Source organism: Saccopteryx bilineata, chromosome 2, assembly GCF_036850765.1.
Source record: "Saccopteryx bilineata isolate mSacBil1 chromosome 2, mSacBil1_pri_phased_curated, whole genome shotgun sequence".
In the NCBI taxonomy this organism is placed as follows: domain Eukaryota; kingdom Metazoa; phylum Chordata; class Mammalia; order Chiroptera; family Emballonuridae; genus Saccopteryx; species Saccopteryx bilineata.
This window is the reverse complement of record NC_089491.1, coordinates 383,956,393-383,981,126: the sequence shown is the minus strand read 5'-3', so window position 1 is coordinate 383,981,126 and position 24,734 is coordinate 383,956,393. Positions and strand designations below refer to the sequence as shown.

The following is a 24,734-nucleotide window of genomic DNA, read 5'->3' as shown; positions in this document are numbered from 1 at the left end:
CTAGACATAAGTCTTATTTTCCTACCCACATCATCTTCTGACTTCCTCCTCCCCATGCAAACAACAATGCGATTCCGAAAAAGAACAAGTGGGGTCAAGAGGCCTGGAGAAATAGATGTGGGGGAACCAGGAATTAGAATGTTGAGTAAGCGATCCAGAACTTTCGAATCCCAGTCCTGTTTTGTTGAAATACGTGACCCTCATCTGTAAAATGGATATAAGGACTTCTGTCTTGTGGGCTTTTTAAAGCCTAGAAGAGATGATAAAGAATATGAGATATGGGACTCGTCTAGCATGCAGTAGGTTCCCAATCCCTTTTAGCAGTAGTCTATGACATTCACCTTTCTCTCACTTTTGCAGCTCACCCTGTCCCCAGTGCAAACTCCAGCTAACTCCTCTGTCAGCACTGTCTTTCTCTTTGCTCCCCACCCCTCTCTCGAACACTTCTTGCCTCCTGTACCCCCACTTTTCCTACCCCCCAGCTGGAGGGGGAAAACAGAGCTAGAATGGAAGCAAACAATTTTGAGATAAATGTCTAGGTTCCAACATTATTTTTGTCTGGGAGAAAAACCTTTCTTAAACTGGGATATCTCCAAACCCCAGTAAAGCTAGAACAGGAAAGTAAAAAAAAAAATTTAAAAATCACGTCCTATCGGTGGTATAAGAAATCACTCAGTTTAAGCACAAGTGTGTGATGATGGGCTCCATCCTTCAGGGACAGAATGCATAAAATGCAGAGGGAAGGACTAAGGAAGAGGAAGTATTAAAAAAAAGAAAGAAAGGAAACAAAAGAAAAGGGGCAGTCGTTTAATTGTTCCCACAGTTGTTTTTTCAAGTGCCGTCCAAGACTGCGACTTTGGCGGAGCGCTGGGGACAGCGGAGGTCGCGAATGAAAGAACTCGCGTGGACTCCGACTCCCGGGGTCGGCGGATCTGCACCCGACCCGTCGGTTCTTCACCCGGGGGCGGCCGCGAGGATAACCTGGAGCCCCGACCCCGCCAGTTCCCGCCTGGGACCGCAGCGACGCCCGGCCCCGCCCTCGCCCGCCCCACGTGACTTCCTGAAAGGCCGCGGGGACCGCCCTGTGCCGCTCAGTTTCGTTTCCTCGGCGGCCTCGGGGCGATCGTGCAGCGCGAGCCGTCCCAGCGCGACCCGTCCGTTCCCCCGCGGAGCGTCATGGCGGAGCTGTCCCTGGCCGAGGACCTGACGTGCTCCATCTGCCTGGAGCCCTTCAAGGTGCCGGTCACCACCCCGTGCGGCCACAACTTCTGCGGGTCGTGCCTGGACCAGACGTGGGCTGTCCAGGTCGCGCCGTACCTGTGCCCGCAATGTCGCTCCGCGTACCCCTCGCGGCCGCAGCTCCGCAAGAACACGGTGCTGTGCGCGGTGGTGGAGCAGTTCCTGCAGGCCGAGCTGGCCCGCGCGACGCTGTCCGACGACTGGACGCCGCCCGCCCGCGCTGCGATCCCCAGCCCCGCCGGCCAGGTGGCCTGCGACCACTGCCTGAAGGAGGCCGCCCTCAAGACGTGCCTCGTGTGCATGGCCTCCTTCTGCCAGGAGCACCTGCGGCCGCACCTTGACAGCCCGGCCTTCCGGGACCACCCGCTGCAGCCTCCCGTGCAGGACCTGTTGCGCCGCAAGTGCCCCCAGCACAACCGTCTACGCGACTTATTCTGCCCTGAGCACAGCGAGTGCATCTGCCATGTCTGCCTGGTGGAGCACAAGACGTGCTCGCCTGTGGCCCTGAGCCAGGCCAGCGCAGACCTGGAGGTAGGGGGCTGTGGTGGGAGGCGCAGGGGGGCAGCCCGGGCCTGCTGGGTTGCGGACGGTGCCACCGTGGGCATCTTGGTCTACCACATATCACTGGGGGTGTGTGTGTGTGATGGACCTTGCGGGACCTGAGATCAGGGGCAGAAGACACAGGTGATGTTGCTTACCTTAAGCCTGGAACTTGTCAGATGGTGTTAACTGAGGGTTGTGAACGCCCTCATTAAATCCAGGCAGCACCCAGGGGATGGGTATGATGAGGTCCATTTTTCAGTTGAGGAGCTGGAGTTTCAGAGAAGTTAAGTTAGCCTGAGTAACACTGTACGTGGCCAATCGGGCACTGACCTGCGGCTTTGACTCCACACTTGGCCAGTTCCCGTTTCTCCCCCCAGGAATCAGCCTCATAATCAAGTTTACAGAATCCAGAGCATAGGTCGTTCCTGGAGGGTTGAGGTCATACGAGCAAGAGCCATTGCAGAGCTGGAGAGTCGCGGTGACTAGGGAGGACCCCTACCAGTGGCAGGACTGGCTGAGTCCTAGGCATTCTTGGATATGACCCACTGCGGGACTCAGCGCCCGTGCACAGTGGTACCCGCCATTCTGGCCGTGTGACTTTGAGCACAGGGCCTGGGCCCGGGGCCTCATCAGGACAGTGAGGAGGTGGGACTAGGTTGATTCCACTAAGGGGCCTTCCAGGTCTGTGATGATTTTAGCCATTTGGGGGCTTGTAACTTCCACCTGTGGACTTAGGGTAGAAGATGGGAAGGTGTAATCAAACCACCTTTTGTTCTATTAGTCTGAGCTCCGAAGCGTGCTCTGGTGTCCGTCCAGTCTCGCAGCATGGTCCAGGAGGACAATGTCCTCGTGTTGTCAAAGCAGACCTGAGGCCGGCGGGAGGTTTGTAGCGACACCGGCAGGGGGACACCAGGACCCGGTTGCAGGCCTTGCCTTTTTCTGGCCCTGGCCCCTCCCCCGCCTGGCCTGCGTCTCCCAGCCTGAGCTGGGTTCCTCTGGTCTTCTTCCCAGAGTCTCAGAAACCAGACCTCCAGGCAGCCTGAGAGTTGACCTTTGGGGAGCAGCCATTGGAGGCCCAGCCAGCCACCTGATCTCCTCCGCCTGTCACGGGCAAGAATCTGCCTAGCTTTTGGAGCCAGGAGCTCTGCTCTGCCCCTATCAGCTGTGGTTCAGGGCAAGTCGCTGCAGTTCCCTGCGCCTTCTGTAAGAAGGAACGAGGAGCACTCCCTGCCCACCTGCCAGGCTGGTTGCGAGGCTGCAGAGAGAGGGGCTGTGTGGGAAGTGCTTTGGAGGCAGGCCCCGGGGCCAGGCCCAGTGCCCGCCTGACACAGGCTCTGGCCCGAGCTGGGTGTTGAAACCTGAGTCTGAATCCTGGCCATGTTTCCTGGCTGGGAAATCCTACAAGGGGATAATGACAGTACTTACCCCGGTAGGTTACTGGGAGGATTAAACGAGGCAACCTATAAAGAGTGTTTTACAGTGAATTCTCATTTCTGTTACTCCGCCCAGGGAAGAGAAGGGCTTGCTGGGCAGGAGGTATCGGGCTGCCCAGATCTCTGCCTCAGGTGGGTGCCTGGGCCTGCCTCTGGAGACCGAGGCCGCCTAGCACCTGCCGAAAAGCGCTTCTAGAAGTTCCTTTCCTTGGGGGCAGAGGCAAGTAGGGGCAGAGGCCCTCCTCAGTCTGCCCCAGAGTCACAGTCCGCCCCAGAGTCACAGCCTGCCCCAGAGTCACAGTCCGCCCCAGAGTCACAGCCCGCCCCAGAGTCACAGCCCGCCCCAGAGTCACAGTCCGCCCCAGAGTCACAGTCCGCCCCAGAGTCACAGCCCGCCCCAGAGTCACAGCCCGCCCCAGAGTCACAGCCCGCCCCAGAGTCACAGCCCGCCCCAGAGTCACAGCCTGCCCCAGAGTCACAGTCTGCCCCAGAGTCACAGCCCGCCCCAGAGTCACAGCCCGCCCCAGAGTCACAGCCTGCCCCAGAGTCACAGTCTGCCCCAGAGTCACAGCCCGCCCCAGAGTCACAGCCCGCCCCAGAGTCACAGCCTGCCCCAGAGTCACAGCCTGCCCCAGAGTCACAGCCCTCCCCAGAGTCACAGTCTGCCCCAGAGTCACAGCCTGCCCCAGAGTCACAGCCCGCCCCAGAGTCACAGCCCGCCCCAGAGTCACAGCCTGCCCCAGAGTCACAGCCTGCCCCAGAGTCACAGCCCGCCCCAGAGTCACAGTCTGCCCCAGAGTCACAGCCTGCCCCAGAGTCACAGCCTGCCCCAGAGTCACAGCCCGCCCCAGAGTCACAGCCCGCCCCAGAGTCACAGTCTGCCCCAGAGTCACAGCCCGCCCCAGAGTCACAGCCCTCCCCAGAGTCACAGTCTGCCCCAGAGTCACAGCCTGCCCCAGAGTCACAGCCTGCCCCAGAGTCACAGCCCGCCCCAGAGTCACAGTCTGCCCCAGAGTCACAGCCTGCCCCAGAGTCACAGCCCGCCCCAGAGTCACAGTCTGCCCCAGAGTCACAGCCCGCCCAGCCCCCAGGGCCCGGAGCCGGGGTCTGCGCCAGTTTATTAGTGTGCCGCACACGTTCTACTTTCTAATTCTTGTAACAGACCTTTCCCCTGCATCTCCCCCTCTTCTCCCCTTTGTCCTGGCGGAGTCCTTTAGTCACTCGCCTTCTCCAGCCCTGCTGCTGCTCACTGCTGGTGGCAGAGCCAGCCCCAGCCGGGCAGTGCCCCAGCCTCCGGCTGCTGGCTGGTCTCCATCACTGGTGCGAGTGGACTCAGGTCTCTGGTACCTCCCACGTGGAGGACCCAAGTCTCCAGGCTGTGAAGGGATCCTCAGAACTTCAAAATGTTCTCTACCCTTGATTAAGCAATTGTTGTGGCTCTTAAAGTCCTCGGACCACTTCCCGTTTGTCGGAAGCAGTGTGGGCCCCTTTCCACCATCGGGACTGTCCTGTTAAGTTTCATTCATGGTGGATAAAATCTTTCAGAATATAGTTTGGGAGTTCACTACTAAGAGTGCTCTCAGAGGCCGAGCTGTTGGTATCCCCCTTCCGCCAGATGTTTCTTCCAGCTCTGAGATTGGCTAGGCTGGACCTGCGTGGGCCTGGCCTTCAGCCTTTCGCCAGTTTGGCTTAGCCGCGCTTAGAGGCCAGGTCAAAGGGCATGGTCACAGAGATCAAATCTGAAACATTGACTTGGGCTTTCGGGGATTGATTTAGTGTGGCCTTGGACTCTGCTTCTGCTCTTCCATGTGCCTGTCACGGGTTGTTCAGATCCCCATTCAAGGTCAGGTTCAGCCCTGGATATCTCTAGTGGAGTGGGAGAGGCAGGAAAGAGGAAGGGAGGGCCGTAGTATATTACACCAGCTACTTAGAGGAAAGTCATGTTTTCTTTCTAGAAATCCCCAGTGTGTTCAGTTTGGACACATTTCTGTCATTATAACACCAGGATCTTGTAACACCAGTTAACAGTGATGTAACTTAGGTGAGACCCCTAATCACTCCGTGCTTCAGTGTTATCATCTATGGAGGGCGGGTGACTCCCACCTCAAGGTTTTGTTCTTAGCTTGAAATAAGTTAATAGAAGCAAAACGCTAGAGCAACGCCTGGCTTGTAGCAACCACGTAATAAACATGAACTGCTATTACTGTGGTGATGGTAGCTGTTTTCCTTCCCATTTCTAAGCCCTAACATTTCTCTCTCTCTCTCTTTTTTAAATTGAATTTATTGGGGTGACATTGATTAATAGGATCTTATAGGTTTCAAGTGTGTATGTCTAGGATACATGATCTGTATATTGCATTGTGGGCCCGCCACCCAAAGTCACCATCTCACATCACCGTATCTTTGGCCTCCTCTCCCCTACCTTCCCTCTGGGAACCACCACACTGTGGTTCATGTCTGTGTGTCTCAGTTTTATATCCCACATATGAGGGAAGTCATATTGTTCTTAGTTTTTTTCTGACTTATTTCGCTTAGCATAGTATTCTCAAGGTCCACCCATGTTGTCACAAATGGCAGTATTTCATCTTTTCTTATGGCTGAGTAGTATTCTTAACATTTCACCTGAGCAGGGTGGTAAGGGGATTTAGATATATACTGATTATAAAAATATATAGAAATACTAGGAGGCCTTAGGGGATATTACCTTTCTTCATGTGTAATTTATCTTTGTTTCTGGAGGTGGCTAGGGGCCCAGCAATTCTGAATCCCCTTAATTCACTTTCAGAGATTAAGCTGATGGGGGGCTGGTCTACTGCAGGTTTATTCTTAAATCGTAGGGTGTGGCCCTTGGATGTCCCCCTCTGTGGGGCTTACCAAGTAAGCCTGGGACTCTGATTCTTGTCCCCCTGCCTCCTTGAGCCGACAGAGGCTCTCCCAGCTGTTTTCCAGAATTGGCAGCTGGCTCTCGGACAACAACTCCAGATGCTGGGCTTATCTCTCTGGGTTTCCTTCTCCTGGATCTTGGCTCTTAATCCTTCTCTGCTTTGTTAGCTTTCCACTGTCTTTCAGCAGCACCCCCCACCCCCCAATATTTTGTCTGCTTTTCTAGTTGTTGCAGTGGGAAGGGTGGTTTGAATGGTCTCATCTGCCATTACTGAAGCAGCTGCCCCTTCTTGTTCTGTTGCTATGTGAGCCTGGCCACCTTGCAGTCCTCCTGGCCTCAGTTGTTTTTTGTTTTTTTTTTAAGACTTTATTAATTTTAGAGAGGCGAGAAGGAGGAGAGAGAGAGAGAGAGAGAGAGAGAGAGAGAGAGAGAGGAGGGGAGGAGCAGGAAGCATCAACTCCCATATGTGCCTTGACCAGGTAATCCCAGGGTTTTGAACCGGCGACCTCAGCATTCCAGGTCGACGCTTTATCCACTGCGCCACCACAGGTCAGGCCTGGCCTCAGTTTTATCACCTGTAAAATGGGTGCTACGGAAAGGCTCCTGATCTACAAACTGACGTTTAGTTTGTCCTTGCTAAGGTTCAGGCCCTGCGCTAAGGATGTCCATCGTTTCGGTAACTTCTCCTAGGAGCCCTGTGAGGTGGGAACAGTTGTATCTCTTTGGTGGCTAAGGAGACTGAAGTGAGAGACAATAAGACAGCTGGGAATTGGGACTGGAACCCTGGTCTACCTGGCTCCAAAACTTGGACTTGTAACTTCTTTTTTTTTTTTTTTTTCCTGAAGTGAGAAGCGGGGAGGCAGAGAGACAGACTCCCACATGCACCCGACTGGGATCCACCCAGCATGCCCACCAGGGGGAGATGCTCTACCCATCTGGGGCGTTGCTTTGTTACAACTGGAGGCCTGCTAGCACCTGAAGTGGCCATGGAGCCATCCTCAGCACCCAGGCCAACTTTGCTCCAATGGAGCCTTGGCTGCAGGAGGGGAAGAGAGAGAGAGATAGGAGAGAGAGAAAGGAGAGGGGGAAGGGTGGAGAAGCAGATGGGTACTTCTCCTGTGTGCCCTGTCTGGGAATTGAACCTGGGACTTCCACACGCCAGGCCGACGTTCTACCGCTGAGCTAGCCAGCCAGGGCTGGACTTGTAACTTCTTTACTGTCTCCCTAAAAGAATGAAGGGAGGTAGTAAGTATGCAAATACTTTAAAAAGCTATAAGCAAGCAGAACTTGGGGTGAGAAACACCTGTGGGATAGATGCAGGGGACCGTCCCTGGAGTTGGGTGCTGGCGGGTGCTGGACTGAGGTGCGCTCTCACCCTGGATTGTTTTCTCCGCAGACCACGCTGAGGCATAAACTGACAGTCATGTACAGTCAGATCAACGGGGCATCGAGAGCGCTGGAGGATGTGAGAGCCAGGCAGCAGGATGTGCGGGTGAGTGACAAGGCCCCCCACCACCAGCCCGGGCCCTGGGGCCTCCCTCCGCCTCCAGGCAGGACAGGCTCAGCTGTGACCAACACGAGGCTCCTGGCGGGTTCATTCACAGTGTCGGAATTAAACGTCGTCCTGTAAAACATGCCAGATGCCGTGTGCCTGGAGAGACAGTGATACGACTTCCAGTGGGAGGAAGACGGGGAGAAGTGTATACCGACTGGAGTTGATCTGTTTGTGAAAAGGAAGTGTGTTTGTTTTTGAGGGCTGGTGTAACAAATTGCTACAGACTTGGCTTGCATCAGAAATGTGTTCTCTCACCTCTGGAGGCTGGAAGTGTCAAAGCAGTGTGTCAGGAGGGCCACACCCCTCCGAAGCTCTGGAGAAGAAGCCTTCCTTGCCTCTTCCAGTTCTGGTGGCTCAGACCTTCCCAGGCTTGTGGCTGCATCATTCCTGTCTCTGTCTTTGTCTTCACACGGCCTCCTCCTCCCTCGGTGACTTCTTTTTCTAACAAGGACAATTCGAGCTACCTGGCTAATCCAGGATGCTCTCGTTTCAAGAGTCCTATCTTCATCAGATCTGTAAAGATTTTTTTTTTTTTTTTTTTTTGCATTTTTCCAAAGCTGGAAACGGGGAGGCAGTCAGACAGACTCCCGCATGTGCCCGACCAGGATCCACCCAGCATGCCCACCAGGGGGTGATGCTCTGCCCCCTCTGGGGCGTTGTTCTGTTGCATCCAGAGCCATTGTAGCGCCTGAGGCAGAGGCCACAGAACCATCCTCAGTGCCCGGGCCATCAATGGAGCCTCGGCTGCGGGAGGGGAAGAGAGAGACAGAGAGGAAGGAGAGGGGGAGGGAGGGGTGGTGAAGCAGATGGGCGCTTCTCCTGTGTGCCCTGGCTGGGAATCGAACCCGGGACTCCTGCACGCCAGGCCGACGCTCTACCACTGAGCCAACTGGCCAGGACCTAAAGATTTTTTTTTTTAAGTAAGGTCAGATTTACAGGTTCTGGGATGTGGACGTATCTTTGCGGGGTCCACTGTTAAACGCATTACAGGAAAGGTAGGAAAGAAGACTGGAAAGACGTACAGGAAAAGGATAGTAGTGCCCATGTCGGAGTGTAGAATCAGGGATGGGTTTTTTCCTTCTAGTTCCCACAAGACTTTTTATAAAGGTTGCATTGCATTTCACCTTGGAAGAGGATTTGATTTTTGAATCCCGTTTGGGAGCTGCAGCGTCCGGTTTTATTGTGGCAGCCGTGGCTTACCCGGATGAGATCTGGGTTAGAATACGAGCGCTGATACGTAGTAGCCTGTGATTCGCTGCTCCTGTCGGCAGATCTGTGAGCCGTAGTTTTTCCACCTGCACGCTGGAACCACAACTTTCTGAAGTTGACTGTGAGGCTTAAATGAAAGCAGCCACGTGAAAGTACCTGTGCCTGGGGGGGGGCAGGCTAACCGCTGTAACAAGGATACTCCCACAGTTCAGAGGCGTAAGGAAGATAGAAGTTTACTTTGCTCACTGTGACTGTTCAAGTCCAGACATGAGCCACCCGGACTAGTAGGATGTCTCTGCTCCATCTGAGCACTCAGGGACTCACTGCCTTGCCTTCCTGTTGCCTCACAACTCCTTAGGGTGTTTTCCACGTCTCTGTGGTTGAAGCTGGGTCACCATTACGTCTTTGTTGTAGCCTGCGAGAAGGGCAACAAGGAAGAAGAGTGTTGCACATATCACTTCTGCTCATGCTGCATTAGAAGCAGCTTAGTCACATGACCACGCCTAACTGCAGGGGAGGCTGGGAGATGTAGCCTGTGGTGGCGGGCAGCCGTGTGCCCCTCTGAGACTCCAGGGGTGTTCTCTCACTGAGCATGAGCATGGGGGGGGGGCATTGGTAGTCACACTGGAGATGGCAGAGTAAAGGGTTGGGTAAAGAGATAACTGCATTTAGCCTGACCTGTGGTGGCGCAGTAGACAAAGCGTCAACCTGGAATGCTGAGGTCACCAGTTCGAAACCCTGGGCTTGCCTGGTCAAGTTATATATGGAAGTCAATACTTCCTGCTCCTCCCCCTACCCTTTTCTCTCTCTATTTCTCTTTTCCTCTCTAAAATAAAGTCTTTTAAAAAAAAAGAAGAAATAACTGCATTCTAATCTCCCTGTGCACTGCCAGTCTGGTGCGTGTTTCTCTTAGTCGTGTGGACTCTGAGCTGGGGCAGTGTCACGCGGTAAAAATACAACATGAGCTTAGAACCTGAAATCAATTTGAACGACCCATGAAATTCATTTCAAGAATACATGTTATTTAACTCAGAACCTCCAAAAAATGACTTCAACATGCACTCCATTGAAATGTATTCATTCACGGGGGGCTTTCCTTGTACTGACTCTTTGAAAGCCAGTGTGTGTCTCCCGCTCACAGCACATCTTAATGTGGGCAAGCCACAGTCCAACGCCCTGTCGCCACACGCAGCAGGTAGCTCTGCTATTATTAGTGCACTTCCCGAGGGTGAGCTTCACCAGACCGTTTCTAGAGCAGCTTCTTACCTTTATCTAAAAAAAAAAAAGCCCCATGAACTACTTCCCAGCTTAAGAAAGAAAAAAAAAAATTACCCACAAACTGCTTCCCAGCTTAAGAAAGAAAAAAAAAATTACCCACAAACTGCTTCCTAGCTTAAGAAAGAAAAAAAAATTACCCACGAACTGCTTCCCAGCTTAAGAAAGAAAAAAAAAATTACCCACAAACTGCTTCCTAGCTTAAGAAAGAAAAAAAAATTACCCACGAACTGCTTCCCAGCGGAAGAAAGAAAATATCACCCATGCAGATGAAGGCCTGGCTCTCCCTCCCCCCCCCCCCCCCCCCCGTTTATGCCTCCTTCCTCTCTTCCAGAAGCAGCTACTCCCAGAATTTATTCCCGTGGGTTTCTTTGTACTTCTGTCCTGTATGCGTGCGTCCCTTCAGCAGTAGATGCCACTGTCCCGTTTGTGTCGAAGCTTTCTTGTGTCTTCTGCTACAAGTTGTTTCTCCCTCGTGGCATTTATCCATGCATGGCCCCAGTTCACTAATTTTCATTGCTGTTTGAAATCCAGCCGATGAATGTGCAGTTTGTGTGTTCAGTCTTCTGTTTTGCTAATCCAGACGGTGCTGCTGTGAGCGTTCTTGTGTGCGTCTCTGGGGCAGGCGTCTGAGAAGTTTTCGAGGGTATCTCCCTTGAGGCAGTGGGTCGTGGGGTTTGAGCACCTTCACATTCCCTAGGTGTTGCCACCTTGCTCTCCAGAGCGGCCGTGCCCCTTCGTGCTGCACCCTCACCAAAGCCTGGGCCTGCAGGCTCCGCTGTGCGCCGGTCTGACGGTGCGCTCTTGTCTGGGCTCCGCAGGAGGCTGCACAGAGAAAGATGGAGCAGCTCCGGCAGGAGTTCCTGGAGATGAAGGCGCTCATCGACTCCTCAGAGGCCAGCTCCACCCGGAAGATAAAGGAGGAGGAGAAGCGGGTCAGCAGCAAGTTCGACAACATCTACCAGATCCTCCTCAAGAAGAAGAGTGAGATCCAGACCATGAAGGAGGAGATCGAAGCCGCCCTGATGAAGGGCGATGAGTTTGAGTTTCTGGAGGTGGGTCTTTTTGTATTTTCCCGAAGTGAGAAGCGGGGAGGCAGACAGACAGACTCCCGCATGCGCCCGACTGGGATCCACCCAGCATGCCCACCAGAGGACAATGCTCTTTGCCCATCTAGGGCCTTGCTCCTGTAACTGGAGCCATTCTAGTGCCTGAGGCAGAGGCCATGGAGCTGTTCTCAGTGCCCGGGTCAACTTTGCTCCAGTGAGCCTTGGCTGCAGGAAGGGAAGAGAGAGACAGAGAGGAAGGAGGGGGGGAGGAGTAGAGAAGCAGATGGGCGCTTCTCCTGTGCGCCCTGGCCGGGGATCAAACCTGAAACTTCCACATGCTGGGCCAACGCTCTACCACTGAGCCAATCGGCCAGGGCCTGGAGGTCAGTCTTGACGAGGACATAGTCGGACGCCCTTCCTGCCGAGGGTGACGATGTTGACTGTACAGGCAGTGGGGTCTCAAGGAGTGGGGTCTGCGAGAGCTCGTTGACAGCATCCTTGAGACACACGTGGTACTCGTTTTTAATGCTACGTGACAACCGACCACAAAAATGGTGGCTTAGAATGTGACGTTTGCTGTCTGTGGCTCAGGAGGCTGGGCCGGAGTCAGGGGCGGTTTTCCTGGGGTCACTCCCAGGCTGCCCTCCGTGTGTCCCGGGGCTGCGTTCCCTTTGGAGCTTAGGGTTGTCTTCCTAGCCCACTTGGCTGCTGGTGAAACCTAGTTCCGTGTGGCGCAGAACTAAGGTTCCCTCTGCCTTGCTAGCGGCCCACCCTCAGTTCCTGGAAGCTGCTGCGGTTCTGTGCCACTTGGCCCTCTCCCCACATGACAGTTGACTTCTTCGAAGCCAGCAGGAGGGTTTCTCCCTCCAGGAAGGCCTGGTTCCTCCTTTCTGGGCACTTCCCTGATTAAGTCTGGCCCACCCAGGAGACTCATGCTTTTTTGATGCACTCAAAATGAACTGATTAAGGATTGCAGTTATATCTGAAAAGTTTCTTCAGTTTTGCCATATACTGTGACTTAATCCTCTGGGTGACATGGTATCACATCCACCGTCCTGCTTATTCTCAAGGGAGTGGACCCTGGGGAGGGGGTGGGACGCTTGGGGACCATCTTAGAATGTTGTGGAATGTTGCCTACTGCAGGGACCTCCATTGCCTCTCCTCCGCCTCCTCCACACGGCCCCTGGGAGTGTCTTTCTGAGGCACAGACTGCACTTCCCTGCCCTTTCTGATTTCCTGTTCCTTAGCAGGGCCCACGGGCCCCGGGTGTCCGGACCCTGCCTTTGCCAGCCGCCTCGTCTCCCGCCACCTGGCCCCAGCCCATGCTCTGTGCCCTGACCACAGCAGGACGCTCCCCATGCCCTGGACCCATCGGGCATTAGATGGGGATGCCATGGCTGACCTTCTCTGCCTGTTGAATCTGGTTCTTTTTCCAGCATGACTCCAGTTTCCTCCGTCTTCCCTGAACCCCATTATTTTGCCATTACTGACAGGCCAGAGCGTGGGTCTCCGCCTCTGCCCGAAGCCCTTGAGGACGCTGGGTTAGGTGTGCTTGTTTTCGTGTCTGTAGGCTGTCAGCGCCTTGCGGGTGTGGCCGTCCCTTCTTACCACCCTTCTTCTTCCTGGCTCGGCCAGCGCCTAGCAGAGCGCCTGGCATGCAGTGGGTGTCAGTGAGCCCGTTGATTGGGCGACATGTGACAATCCCTCAAAGGCCGGGATTCCTTGTTCAGGCCCTGGAAGGAGTGACCAGTCCACTTAGGCTGGACGGCATCAGGTTTCTTCTCACGGGCTCCTTCCTGTTGGCGGGAGTGGCGGCCCCGAGCTCTCTGAAAAGGATCCTGAGTCCACGTCTGGGCCCCTTGATAGTGTGTGATCTGATTTTTGTCTCAAAGTTTGGGACATTCCATAAGACCTTTCCTTTTCACCGGGTGTGCCCTAGCCGAGTCCTGCACCCTTGAGACTTGCTGGTCCGTGTCCGGGACACGTGTTCTGAGCCGGTCCTTGAGCGATGAGCTGGTCCTGCGCCTTCTGCACCTGTTCAGCCACAGCTGGAGGAGCGGAAAGAGCGTCACCCACGGGGCGGGGGGCCGCAGACCTGGCTCCCGACTGTGTCCCTGCCACTAATTGGCAGAGTTCCTGGCAGGCCACTTGTCCTTTCTAGACTTCCGTTTCCCCATTTGCCGGGGGGAACTGCCGAGGGTCCTTCCCATTCCAGACCGCTGTCTTAGAGTGGCCTGCAGTTTGAGAGGGCTGGTTGGACTTCCACCTGTGGGTACTGGGATGAGGCGTTCGGCGGCCTGAACCCAGGCCTGGCTTCGCGGAGCTGCCTGCACTAACCCCCTGGCTTGTTCCAGAAAGCGGCCAAACTCCAGGCGACCTCGACAAAGCCGGTGTACGTCCCCAAGGTGGAGCTGAACCACGAGCTGATAAAGGGGGTGTGTCAGAGCACCGCCGACCTCAAGAATGAGCTGAGACGCTGCGTCCGGCAGCTGCAGGACAAGCGGCCCGAGGAGCCCGCTGACGCAGGTAGCCACGAGCAGCCTGCCCCCGTGGTCCCTCACCGGCACCCCTGAATCTGGACGGTCCCCTCAGGAGCAAGGGAGGGCCTCGATCCTGGGATATTAGGGCTTGGTTTCAGGGACTGTGACACAGTTACCCTCCATTGGGAGACACTGGGGACCTGAGATGGTAGTCAGCTGCCCTAAGGCATCTTTGGGGACTTGATGTTTCTGGATGGGTCCTTTTTGCCTGTGACCTCGAGGCTGACTCAGATGGGTTTTGAATGGACTCTGGGTTGTCACTGTATTTGGTGGAGGAAGGGTTAGATGGGGCCAGAGAAACCTGTAATTACTCTTTGAGACTCCCCCTCCCCATACCCACGTATCTCCTGACTCAGTGCACCTGTGCCATGACCAGCCACCACCCGCCTGGTCTCCGTCGCCATCAGCTGAGGCAGCTCCCTAAGTTTAGTCCCTCCGCACCACTCCTGCGGGAGCCAGCAGGAGCTTTTCAGGGTGCACACCTGCTGTCCTGGGACCTTGTCTCCCTCAGCCTCTTCAGGGGACTCTTGTTGGGTTGGGATTACAGGCTGGACTCCTGACTCAGGCCTGCACGCTGCTGCCTGGCCAAGCCCTGTCTCTCCAGCCCCGAAGTGCCCCTCCTTCGGTGCATTTCTTTGTGGTCAGTTCTTCAACCCTGCTAAACTTCCTGCCCCTTGGCCTTTGTACGTGCCTGCCCCACTTCCTGAAAGGCTCTGAGTCCATCTTCACCAGTTAACCCCCCTCACCCTTTGGAGGTCGGTCGCAGCATTCCATCTCTCGGCAGGGCTCCCCGTCACCACTCCCGGTCCTCAGACTGGGCCTCGGGATCCGTAGCCTCCCGTGGGGCCCTCTGCGCACCTGTCGTTTTTCTCTTCCTTGCCATCCCCAGCTGTCTTTCTGCCCCATTACGATCTCTGCGAGGGCAGGGCTGGCTCTGGCGTCCATCTGCTCCCCCCAGTGCCTAGCCCAGAGCCTGGCTCCCAGTGAGTCTTTGCTGGGTCACCCAGGGGGTGGGGTTGCGTTTCCGCTGGACAAGTTGAGTCCTTGCAGAAGGGCCTCTGACACAGGTGTGGCTCGGACCCCCACAGGAGGCTAGAGCTGGGAGCGAGTTAGCTGTCCTGCTACCTCAGTGATCTGGTGCCTCCCTGACCTGTGGGCGAGGGGGGGAGAGGAACCCTGGTGGGAAGGAGGACCAGGCCTCTCTCGCCCAGCCCTTTGAGCAGGGGCCTCACCCCGCTGTGCCCTGGGAGAAACGGAAACTCGGAAAGGGTTTAGAGGTCACGGTGCTGGTGGGAAAGAGACTCAACCGCAGCTACGTCTTAAGCCAGAGAGAAGGGAGAGCACCCCGCCTGGCCCTCCTAGGACCTGGTTCCTGGCTCTTGTAAATGATGGGGTGTGGGCGTAGCTGTCTATGTAAACCCACTGCCCGCCGCCTGGGACAAGGCTGGCTCTGGGATGGTTGGGGAGCCACGTGAACTCACACCTTCTTCTTCGGCACAGGGGACCACGCAGAGCACGCCACGGCGCCCGCGCACAAACCCGTGCGCCCCGGGAAGAAGGCCCCAAGTAAGTAACCCTCCGTCCCGGGGCTGGCTGGGGCCGCGGCTGGCACACCTGCAAGTCTCTGCCGGGCCCGTGTGGACGTCGGAGGGCTGTGGCAAGAGCTCTCTCGGGGTGCCCGTTCGATCTGGCCCATCACCATTAGTGATTGCAGCTGCCAGAACAGCAGGGTGAGCTACTCGAGCTGCTCGGGGCAGCGGGATTACGAAAGCTGGCTTGTCCTGGGAAACGTGCAGACACCCAAGTTCTGCCCCTTGGCGGAGCCCCCGAGGACGCTGGCCGAGGTCCTGGAGGAGCAGCAGTGACCCTTTGCTCAGAGCTGCTCGGTCGGGAGCCGTCCGTCCTCTGCGCTCACGCGGCTTCCCAGGCCTTCTCCTCGTCGCCGCCTCTCCCTTCCCCCAGCCACTTAGTTTCCTAATTGCTCCCACCGATGAAATTTTAATACCTCACCTATTGGGGATATGTGTTCATATACTGTTCATTTATACATAAAAAGAGTAAGATTATTTTTTTTATCCCCGCCCTCCAAGAATCAAGGGCACTTGGTGTGCAAAGGGAAGTGCAAGCAGGTGAAATAGTACAGTCCACCTGTATCCCTCTCAAGTCCCTGTCCTCCCGTTCCCTTATGCTGTCCAGGTCACGGGCTCCGCTCTCAGCACGAGCGAGCTGGGGGTGCCGGCCGCCCGGGGGGAGCAAGAGTCATAGGCAGGGAAGGGAGTGCTCATCACAGTGCAGAGGAGGCTCCTAGGGACTGTGGTGACCCGGGAGGGGGCCCTGTGACCCTGGCCGGCACCACAGCCAGGGGCCTCCCACGAGGCTGGTCCGATGAGAGTGGACAGGGCAGGAGCGGGGGTGAAGGAACGGGCGCGCAGTGAAGGCGCTCCTGAGGACAGGACCCCGCAGCGGGAGGAAGAGGGAGCCTCGTGGTGCCGGAGGAAGTCTGGGCTGGGGCCGGGAATCTGCGTGTCCTGTGACAATTTGCTGCTGGTTCGGGACAACTCTTTATAATTTTTTTTAAAATTGAGTTTACTGAAGTGACATTGGTCAACAAAATCATACCAATTTCAGGCGCCTGATTCTACAACACGTCTCTGTACTCCGTGTTGTGTCTTGACTCCCTCCCAAGTCAAGTCTTCGTCCCTCGCCACTGACCCCCTCTGCCCTCCATCTCCCGCCTCCGCCTCTCTCCCCACCGCAGTCCAGCTGAGTCAGCTGCCACAGGCGCGCACCCCAGATAGTTCTTACAGCCTACTGCCATGCTTGGCCAGCACATGATTTTTGCTGGCTCTATTTATTTATTTTTTGCATTTTTTCTTTTATGGGGATCCAACAAAATGCACTGCTCTTAAGTGTACAGTTAAACTGTGACCAGCGCATACATGTGCCTTATGACGACCCACATCAAGATAAAGAATTTCCGTGACTGGAAAATTCCATCAAGCCCCTTATTGATACGCCCCTCACAGCAATCACTGATGGGAGTTTATGTCACCATGGAGTTATTTGTCTGCAGACCTCCTGTCTCCTTTGAGTTAAAATATCCTAGCTTTATGGGTATGGGTCTCATTCACACAAGTGAGTGTTATGTGCCTTTTGAAAGTGTTGTACTTTATAATATCTTAATTCTGGAATTAATTTATTTCAGAAGAAGAAAAGAAACCCAAGAAATCTCGTAAGTTACGCGTTCCCGTTCCGTTTGTTTCTTGAGGCGGCAGCAGAAGGCTGGGCTCCGCAGGGCTCTGAACGGGCCTCCGCTGTAGGGTTATCCTCCGCACCCCGGGACGGGCCTCCGCTGTGGGGTGGGCCTCCGCTGTGGGGTTCTCCTCCGCGCCCCGGGACGGGCCCCCGCTGTGGGGTTACCCTCCGCGCCCCGGGACGGGCCCCCGCTGTGGGGTTACCCTCCGCGCCCCGGGACGGGCCCCCGCTGTGGGGTTACCCTCCGCGCCCCGGGACGGGCCCCCGCTGTGGGGTTCTCCTCCGCGCCCCGGGACGGGCCCCCGCTGTGGGGTTCTCCTCCGCGCCCCGGGACGGGCCCCCGCTGTGGGGTTCTCCTCCGCGCCCCTGGACGGGCCCCCGCTGTGGGGTTACCCTCCGCGCCCCGGGACGGGCCCCCGCTGTGGGGTTCTCCTCCGCGCCCCGGGACGGGCCCCCGCTGTGGGGTTCTCCTCCGCGCCCCGGGACGGGCCCCCGCTGTTGGGTTCTCCTCCGCGCCCCGGGACGGGCCCCCGCTGTAGGGTTCTCCTCCGCGCCCCTGGACGGGCCCCCGCTGTAGGGTTACCCTCCGCGCCCCGGGACGGGCCCCCGCTGTGGGGTTATCCTCCGCGCCCCGGGACGGGCCTCCGCTGTAGGGTTACCCTCCGCGCCCCGGGACGGGCCCCCGCTGTTGGGTTCTCCTCCGCACCCCGGGACGGGTCCCCCGCTGTAGGGTTACCCTCCGCGCCCCAGGACGGGCCCCCGCTGTAGGGTTACCCTCGGGACGGGCCTCCGCTGTCGGGTTCTCCTCCGCGCTCCGGGACGGGCCTCAGCCGTAGGGTTATCCTCTGCGATGGCCGCCAGGCTGCCAGGTGGGGCGGGGCCAAGTGGAATGTGAATAAGATGAGTGTAGACCTGTCTGGATCCACCTGTGTTGTCCCGGCTGTCCAGGTGTGTGTGTGTAGAAGTGACTCTTGAACATTAGCTTGAGAGGGAGGAGCGGCCATCTGGTCACTCTGTGACATGTCCCCAACACGTGTCTCTCCTTCCTCATTCCCAGCTGTCGCCGCTGCCTCATCCAACAAGGTTCCCACCTTTGGAGCCCCGGAACAGTCAGTGGATTTAAAACAAGCTGGCTCAGAGCGTGAGTTACTGTGGGCAAGGGGAAGTAGGGGGTCCCCTCTGAGTTTGTTCTAAAAATGGCTCTCTCTTTCCTCACCCAGCTGCAGCCAAAGCCCCCACCTCACAGCCGAACTCGTCGTCTCTTAAGGCCAAGGTGCTGGAGAACTTCTTAGCCAAGTCCAGGCCCGAGCTCCTGGAGTGTGAGTAGCCCCTGCAGCCAGCGGCTGTTGCTGAAACACCCCCCGGTCCCACTGCCAGCTCTCTCGCTCACATTTTCCTCTTGACTCCCTGACATTCCAAAGCCTTTCCATGTGCTGTAACTCCAGTCTTCTCCCTGTCCCGCCAGCCTCACCTGCGTCACACAGAAGAGGGACGCTGCAGAAGGAGGCTCCCTCCTCCTCTCATTGTCATCTCGCTTGAGTCTATACCCACTCTCTCCTTCCTTCCCCGTTTGCTTCCCCAAGACCGGAGCCTCGGCGGGGACTCTGGATCCGACCCCTCTTGCTTTCTCTGGAATTTTGCATTCTCAGGCCTTGGTTATGAATGGATGAATAGGTGTGTGGTTGAATGGGTGTACGGGTATATGGAAGGAAAGATGGACTGATGGATGGAAGGATGGACTGGTGGATGGATGGATGGACTGGTGGATAGACGGATGGATGGACAGATGGATAGATGGATGGATGGATGCATGCATGGCTGGATGGACAGATGGACGGACGGACAGGTGGGTGGATGGACAGACGGACGAATGGATGAATGGACAGATGGACGGACAGATGGATGGACGGGTGGATGGATAGATGGATGGGTGGCAATATGGATGGATGGATGGATAAAACAAATAATACTGCCAGTCGAGGAAAAGTTTAGAAGTGAGAATACCTTGGGTTCCTTGTGATTGATTTTTTTGGGGTGATACCTTTTTAGATGCTGTTAAAGTCATCCTGGACTACAACACCGCCCACACCAAGGTGGCTCTGTCGGAGAACTACACCGTAGCCTCTGGGGTGGACACCCACCAGAACTACCGGCCGCACCCTCAGAGGTTCACATTCTGCTCTCAGGTGTTGGGCCTGCACTGCTACAAGAAGGGGATCCACTACTGGGAGGTGGAGATGCAGAAGAACAACTTCTGTGGCATGGGCATCTGCTACGGCAGAATGGCACGGCAGGGCCCTGAGAGCCGGCTGGGCCGCAACAGCACCTCCTGGTGCGTGGAGTGGTTCAACACCAAGATCTCGGCCTGGCACAACAACGTGGAGAAAACCCTGCCCACCACCAAGGCCACGCGGGTCGGCGTGCTTCTCAACTGTGACCACGGCTTCGTCATTTTCTTCGCCGTGGCCGCCGACAAGGTCCACGTGATGTACAAGTTCAAGGAGGACTTTACGGAAGCTCTGTACCCGGCCTTCTGGGTGTTCTCCGTGGGGGCCACGCTCTCGATCTGCTCCAGCAAGTAGGCGGCCGCGGACACTCCGCTGACCGCCCGTGGAGTGCCCGGGACTGGAGTGCAGATGTGGCAGGGGCCCCTCCGAGGTCTTCCCGAGAGTCCCCGGGGGCTGCAGGATGAGAGGGGAGTGGATGGCAGGTGAGAGGGTGGGGAGATGGGTAGGGAGGGTGTGGCCAGGGAAGGGGTGGGGTGGGGGTGTGGTGGACAGGAAGCTTTTCTGTCTTCTGTGCCCATCAAGGCGGGACAGCCCTCTCCCCCTGTTCTGGTAGCTCCCACGCTGCTGGGAGTTGGACGGCCCCTTGGGGTTAAGTCATTAGTGTCCTTTCTTGGGGAAAATCTCGAGTCCCTGCAGGCTCTTTCTCAGGCCGGTGGTCTGAGCCCGATGCTTTCTTCGCATCTTGGTGCCTTGATTACTCTCTACAGGACTACTCACCTCTGTGAATCAGCGATTTTCCACCTTTGCCAGCTCATGCCACACATGGACTAATTACTAAAATTCTGTGGCACACCAAAAAATACATTTTTTTGTCAATCTGACCAAAAAAAAAAAAGTAGGTATAATTTTGATTCCTTCATACTGGACGGCTATTGTGTTGGCTGTTGTCATTTATTTATTTGACAACCTAAGGGAAAAAGAGGTCCGTGCCCCTGCCTTAATGGGTACTGCATGTTTTAAAAAGTCTTATGGCACACCGGTTGAAAATGGCTGCTGCAGATTTAAAATCAATTTCCAAATTGTTGAATTTCAATGTTCCTTACCCCCTCCTGGCCGGAACCCCCATGTGGGGACTGGGGGTGCATGCTGAGAGTCCTGGCACCCCCCAAGGCAGGGCTCCACCCGGACTGGAGTTTCCCAAAGGGTGGTCCCCCCATCCCCCTCCCCCCCCCCCCCCCCCCCCCCCCCGGCCACCGGAAAACAGCCTCGCCTCCCTTCCTGTCGTCGTCACCCCATGAAGAATTTTAAAATGCTTAATTCAGCAGGAACCTCTTCTGTCTCAGACCTCAAACCATGATCGGAATCACCTGTGTTGAATTTCTGATTCAAGGTCAAGGTGTCCCAGGTCGCACACAAACAGAAGCCTCTCCCACTCCCAGGTGTTAGGGAAGGCATCGCAGCAGGGGTGCCTTGTGGTTGCAGAACCTTGCCGGAGGCCTTCCTCCCGGGGCTTCGGCTTTGGGGCAAGGGGCTCTGCGGGGCAAGGAATCCTGGCCTGGGTTCCAGAGGGGTGGTGGTTTTGCTCTTATTAGAGTGTCTTGCCTTCTTCCTGGTGACTCTCTTCAATGATAGCTACCCCGCCCCAAGTCTGGGGGATACTGGACCGGCTGGAGGAGATACCACCGTGGCCAGCACAGTTGAGCCGATAGCTAAGACCCATATTGCAAGTCAAGCTATCACATGACAGGTGGTGTGTGACTGCCTTGGGGATCCTGCCAGGTCACCTGCTAGTCAAAAGGACCTAGCAGACCCCATGGGAAGCCCCACCATTCCTGTTCCTCCCAGCCACAGGCTGCAGACCCACTGCTGGCTTGTGCGTGAGTCAGAGGCCTGTCACTGGCCCCGGCCCCACCCCTTTTACTGTCTTCTTTGAGCCAATTCTAGGGGTGGGGAGTGACCAGGCTAGGGCTCAGGAAGACTTTCAGGATCGATGAGGTAACTAAGTTCTAGGGACTCGAGCACAAGGGGCTGTTTTCCCTGTGGTGTTTCTGTGCTGTAAGAACAACCCCGTCCCATCGAGGGGCGGCAGCGGATGGCTGGCTGGAATTTCCTGAGCTCTCTGTACCCTGATGTCAGGATATCAGTGGAAGAAATTTCACCTCTTATGGTGAAATGAGCCCTGCACTGGGTTTGCCCAGGAGAAGAGCTCAGGCCAGGCTCCTGGTGGTAAGAAAAAGAGGTCACCCCTGGGGAATCCGGGACTGCAGACTTTCTCACGTGGATATTGGAGAATTCGTAGCATCTCTGGCCAGGTGCTGGCATTCCAGGACACGAGCCAGGCCCGAGCGCTCGGTCTCCCTGACAGAGCACTGATCTGTGCCATCTCCCAACAAGGACTTACTTCCTTGGGGGAGAGATCATCTTTGTAGGGAAGACCTCCCTATAGGAGTTGATTTGTGGTTTTTTAAACGTTTTCTTCTCTTGCTACTGGGAAGAAAAGTTCTTTGGTGACTCCTCTCTGCTTTTAGAGATTGTCAAAGCATCTTCATCGACCTTCTGAAACAGTAGCCTTGTCTGAAGCCAAGTCACGCTTGGGGACCAGCTGGGCTTCGAGGGGAATGCCAAAGACGAACCCAGGAGTCCTCCTGTGACTCTTCAGCAGAAATGAGGGCAACAGAGAGAGCACGTCCCCAGCGGCCTGCCGCTCGCTCGGGACAGGGAAGCAGCAGTCCCTCTGCTGGTAAGAGAGGCAAGTAGGTAGCCCAAGCTCTGCAAGGTGCTCTGGAGAGAGATGTAAACCGAGGCGCACACTTTTGCTGTCTCGAATCTTACATTCCTTTGCTTTGTAGGGTCGCTGCCTAACCCTAGAGTCCTAGGGTTGGAGGAACCTTGGCATTCATCTGACTCCTCACTTTGCAGAATAAATCAAATGGGGAGGTATGGATGACCCTGCTCACTGCCCTTGCCAACCCATCATGGAGGAGGAGCCTCTTAGACGCCCCGGGGAAGTGTCAGGAATTCCCAGAAACACAAACAGAAACACCATCCCGACCTGGGTGTCGGGATGTCTCAGTCACTCTGGCATGGCAAAGCGAAGGTCAGGGCCAAGTGCTTGTATTATTCAAGACGGGCTGGCTGGTTTCTCCCGTTTTAATGACTCTGGGATCTATAACTGATACGTTGTCTCTTACCTTATTCTGCCCTCCCCCCATTGATTTGAATTAGAACTATTTGAGCTGTTATTTCTTGCGCTTATTTATTTTAGAGAGGATTCTTTAGGAGCTAATCAGGGTGGTAGGCATGGATCTTTTGAAACCTGCGAGAAATACGAGGACCAAAGTTGGCTGACTTGCCCTAGCCTCTTGGAATGTGGGGAAGCAATGTTCGCTCTTCTTTCTTGCATCTCGGTGTATAGACAATGTTACTTACCTGTCATGCTGGGGTGAGCCGCTGAGGTGCCCAGGGGCCTCATCAGCATACCCCACCCAACTGCTCCTAGGGGTTGAGTTGCCAGCAGACCGATAGCCCATTTGAGGGTGGCCATGGGGGAACATTCTTGCTGAAGAACTCAGACCGATAGGGTGTCCCGCTGGGCTTGGCTTTAGGATAACCCGAGGATGGGTGTAGGGAGAAGGGGTGGGGGATGGGGTGAATACAGGGTAATCAGTGAGGGGATGTGAGCATTCATTCAAATACTCTTTCTACTGTTGCATATTTTGAAAATGTCCAAAATAAAACATTTAAAAAATGAAGCGAAACACAGCCCAGGCCAATAGCAGGCCCCGTTCGGTTGATTTTACCCTTGTTTGCAGAGGGGCAGGTACAGTGGGAGGTGTGGGTGTGGGGGACACGTCCCCAGACCTGTATGAAGCCCAGGATGGTACCGAACCTGTGGATACTGTGTTTCTCCTGTACGTACATACCTGTGAGAAAGTTTAGTTTATACAATGAGCACAGTAAGAGATTAGCTGTAACACATAATAAAATATAGAACAGTTATAACAATAGACTGCAATAAAAGTTAGGCGGTTGTGCTGTCTCTCTGAAAATGTCTGATAACCGAGCTGATACCTGGGAAGGCTATTGAGTGACTAATGGGTGGGTAGCTGGGTAGCTAGACAGCGAGGATATGCTGGACAGAGGGACGCTTCACCTGCCCAGTGGGATGGAGCCGGACAGTGTGAGATTTTGTCATGCGACTCAGAAAAGCGCACAGTGTATAAGTGATGAGTTGGTTATTTCCGGAATTTTTCGTTTAATATTTTTAGACTACCACTGACCACAGGTAACTGAAACTGAAAAGTGTGAGCATGGATAAAGGTGGGCTATTGTAATAAAGAATTTGACTGGCCTTCATCCCTGGTTCCCAGAGGGGAGATTCTAAATTCTTGGCTTTTACCCCAGTAAGAGGAGTGCTTTGTTCTTCACGAGCCCCTGGGACCACAGGGGAGTTTATGCTAGGACGTGCTGTGACCCAGAGTGGGGGCTGATCATCAGAAAGACCCACCGTGAGATTAGATGCTGGGTACTCGGAGCGAGTATAAGCACCATGACGCGAGAGGGGCTGGAGATGGATTCAGTTAGTTGGGATTTCATAATGCGACCCTGAAAAATCCTCTGGACCCTGACGCTCCGCTGAACACAGTAAGGTGCCAGGGGAGATGCCCCCTTAGTCCACGGGCGCGGGCACAGAAGCTCTGCATTTGGGTCCCTTCGAGACTGCACTCTGTATGTCTCTGCATTTGGCTGTTCTTGATTTGTATCTTTTACAAGAAAACCTAAGTGTGCTTTTCTGAGCTCTGTGAAGTCATGTGCTGTAGACCAGAGGTTTGTGTATGCCCAAAATTTCTATGTTGAAACCTAACCCCCACGGTGACGGTATTGGAGGTGATTAGGTCGTGTGGATGGAGCCCTCATGAATGGGATTAGTGCCATTACAGAAGACCCCGCCGAGCTCCTTTGTCTCTGGCTGTATGAGGACGCAAGAAGACGGCTCCTCACCAGGCATTGCGTCTGCCAGCACTTGGATCTTGGAATTCCAGCCTTCAGGACTGTGGGAAATAAATGTCTGTTGTTTAAGCCATCCAGTTTATGGTGTGTTTGTTGTAGCCACCCAGACTAGGAAATTGTGGGAACCTTCTGGATTTGTAGCCCGTCAGTTGAGTGTGGGTGGCCCGGGACCACTAACGTGCTGCTGGCTGGTGTTTGGAGACAGTCCTGTTGGGACCATGTTCTGTAGCCTGTAGAGCCGGACTCTGACACCAGGTGGTTAGCCCCAGACTTGTGTGACCACCAGAAGGTGTCAGAATAGAGGTGGTGGAACTTACCACCTTTGAATAAACCCTTCTTGATGCACCTTTAAAAACAAAACACTTCTTCAAAGGAGCTTCCCAGGTATTTTCTCTGGTGTCACATTTCCCCGGTGTGAAGTGTTGAGTTTGGTTCCCTATCACGCTGACCCCCTTGCAGTTTTTTCTTCCTCACTGTCACTGTGCCCACAAACGTACTCAATTTATCAGTTACA

At 55.3% G+C, this 24,734-nt stretch overlaps 1 protein-coding gene across 1 annotated transcript; it reads left to right on the top strand.

Annotated features, from left to right (window-relative positions):
- Positions 1 to 1,078: 1,078 nt before the first annotated feature.
- TRIM25 (tripartite motif containing 25) lies at positions 1,079 to 24,293 on the top strand. The gene is made up of 9 exons (XM_066264014.1): positions 1,079 to 1,770; positions 7,496 to 7,591; positions 10,960 to 11,193; positions 13,542 to 13,713; positions 15,228 to 15,293; positions 16,933 to 16,959; positions 18,040 to 18,123; positions 18,203 to 18,301; positions 19,032 to 24,293. Exons 1-9 carry the CDS (start codon positions 1,177 to 1,179, stop codon positions 19,562 to 19,564), a joined length of 1,905 nt encoding a protein of 634 aa, XP_066120111.1. The 5' UTR covers positions 1,079 to 1,176; the 3' UTR covers positions 19,565 to 24,293.
- The last annotated feature ends 441 nt before the right edge of the window (positions 24,294 to 24,734 follow it).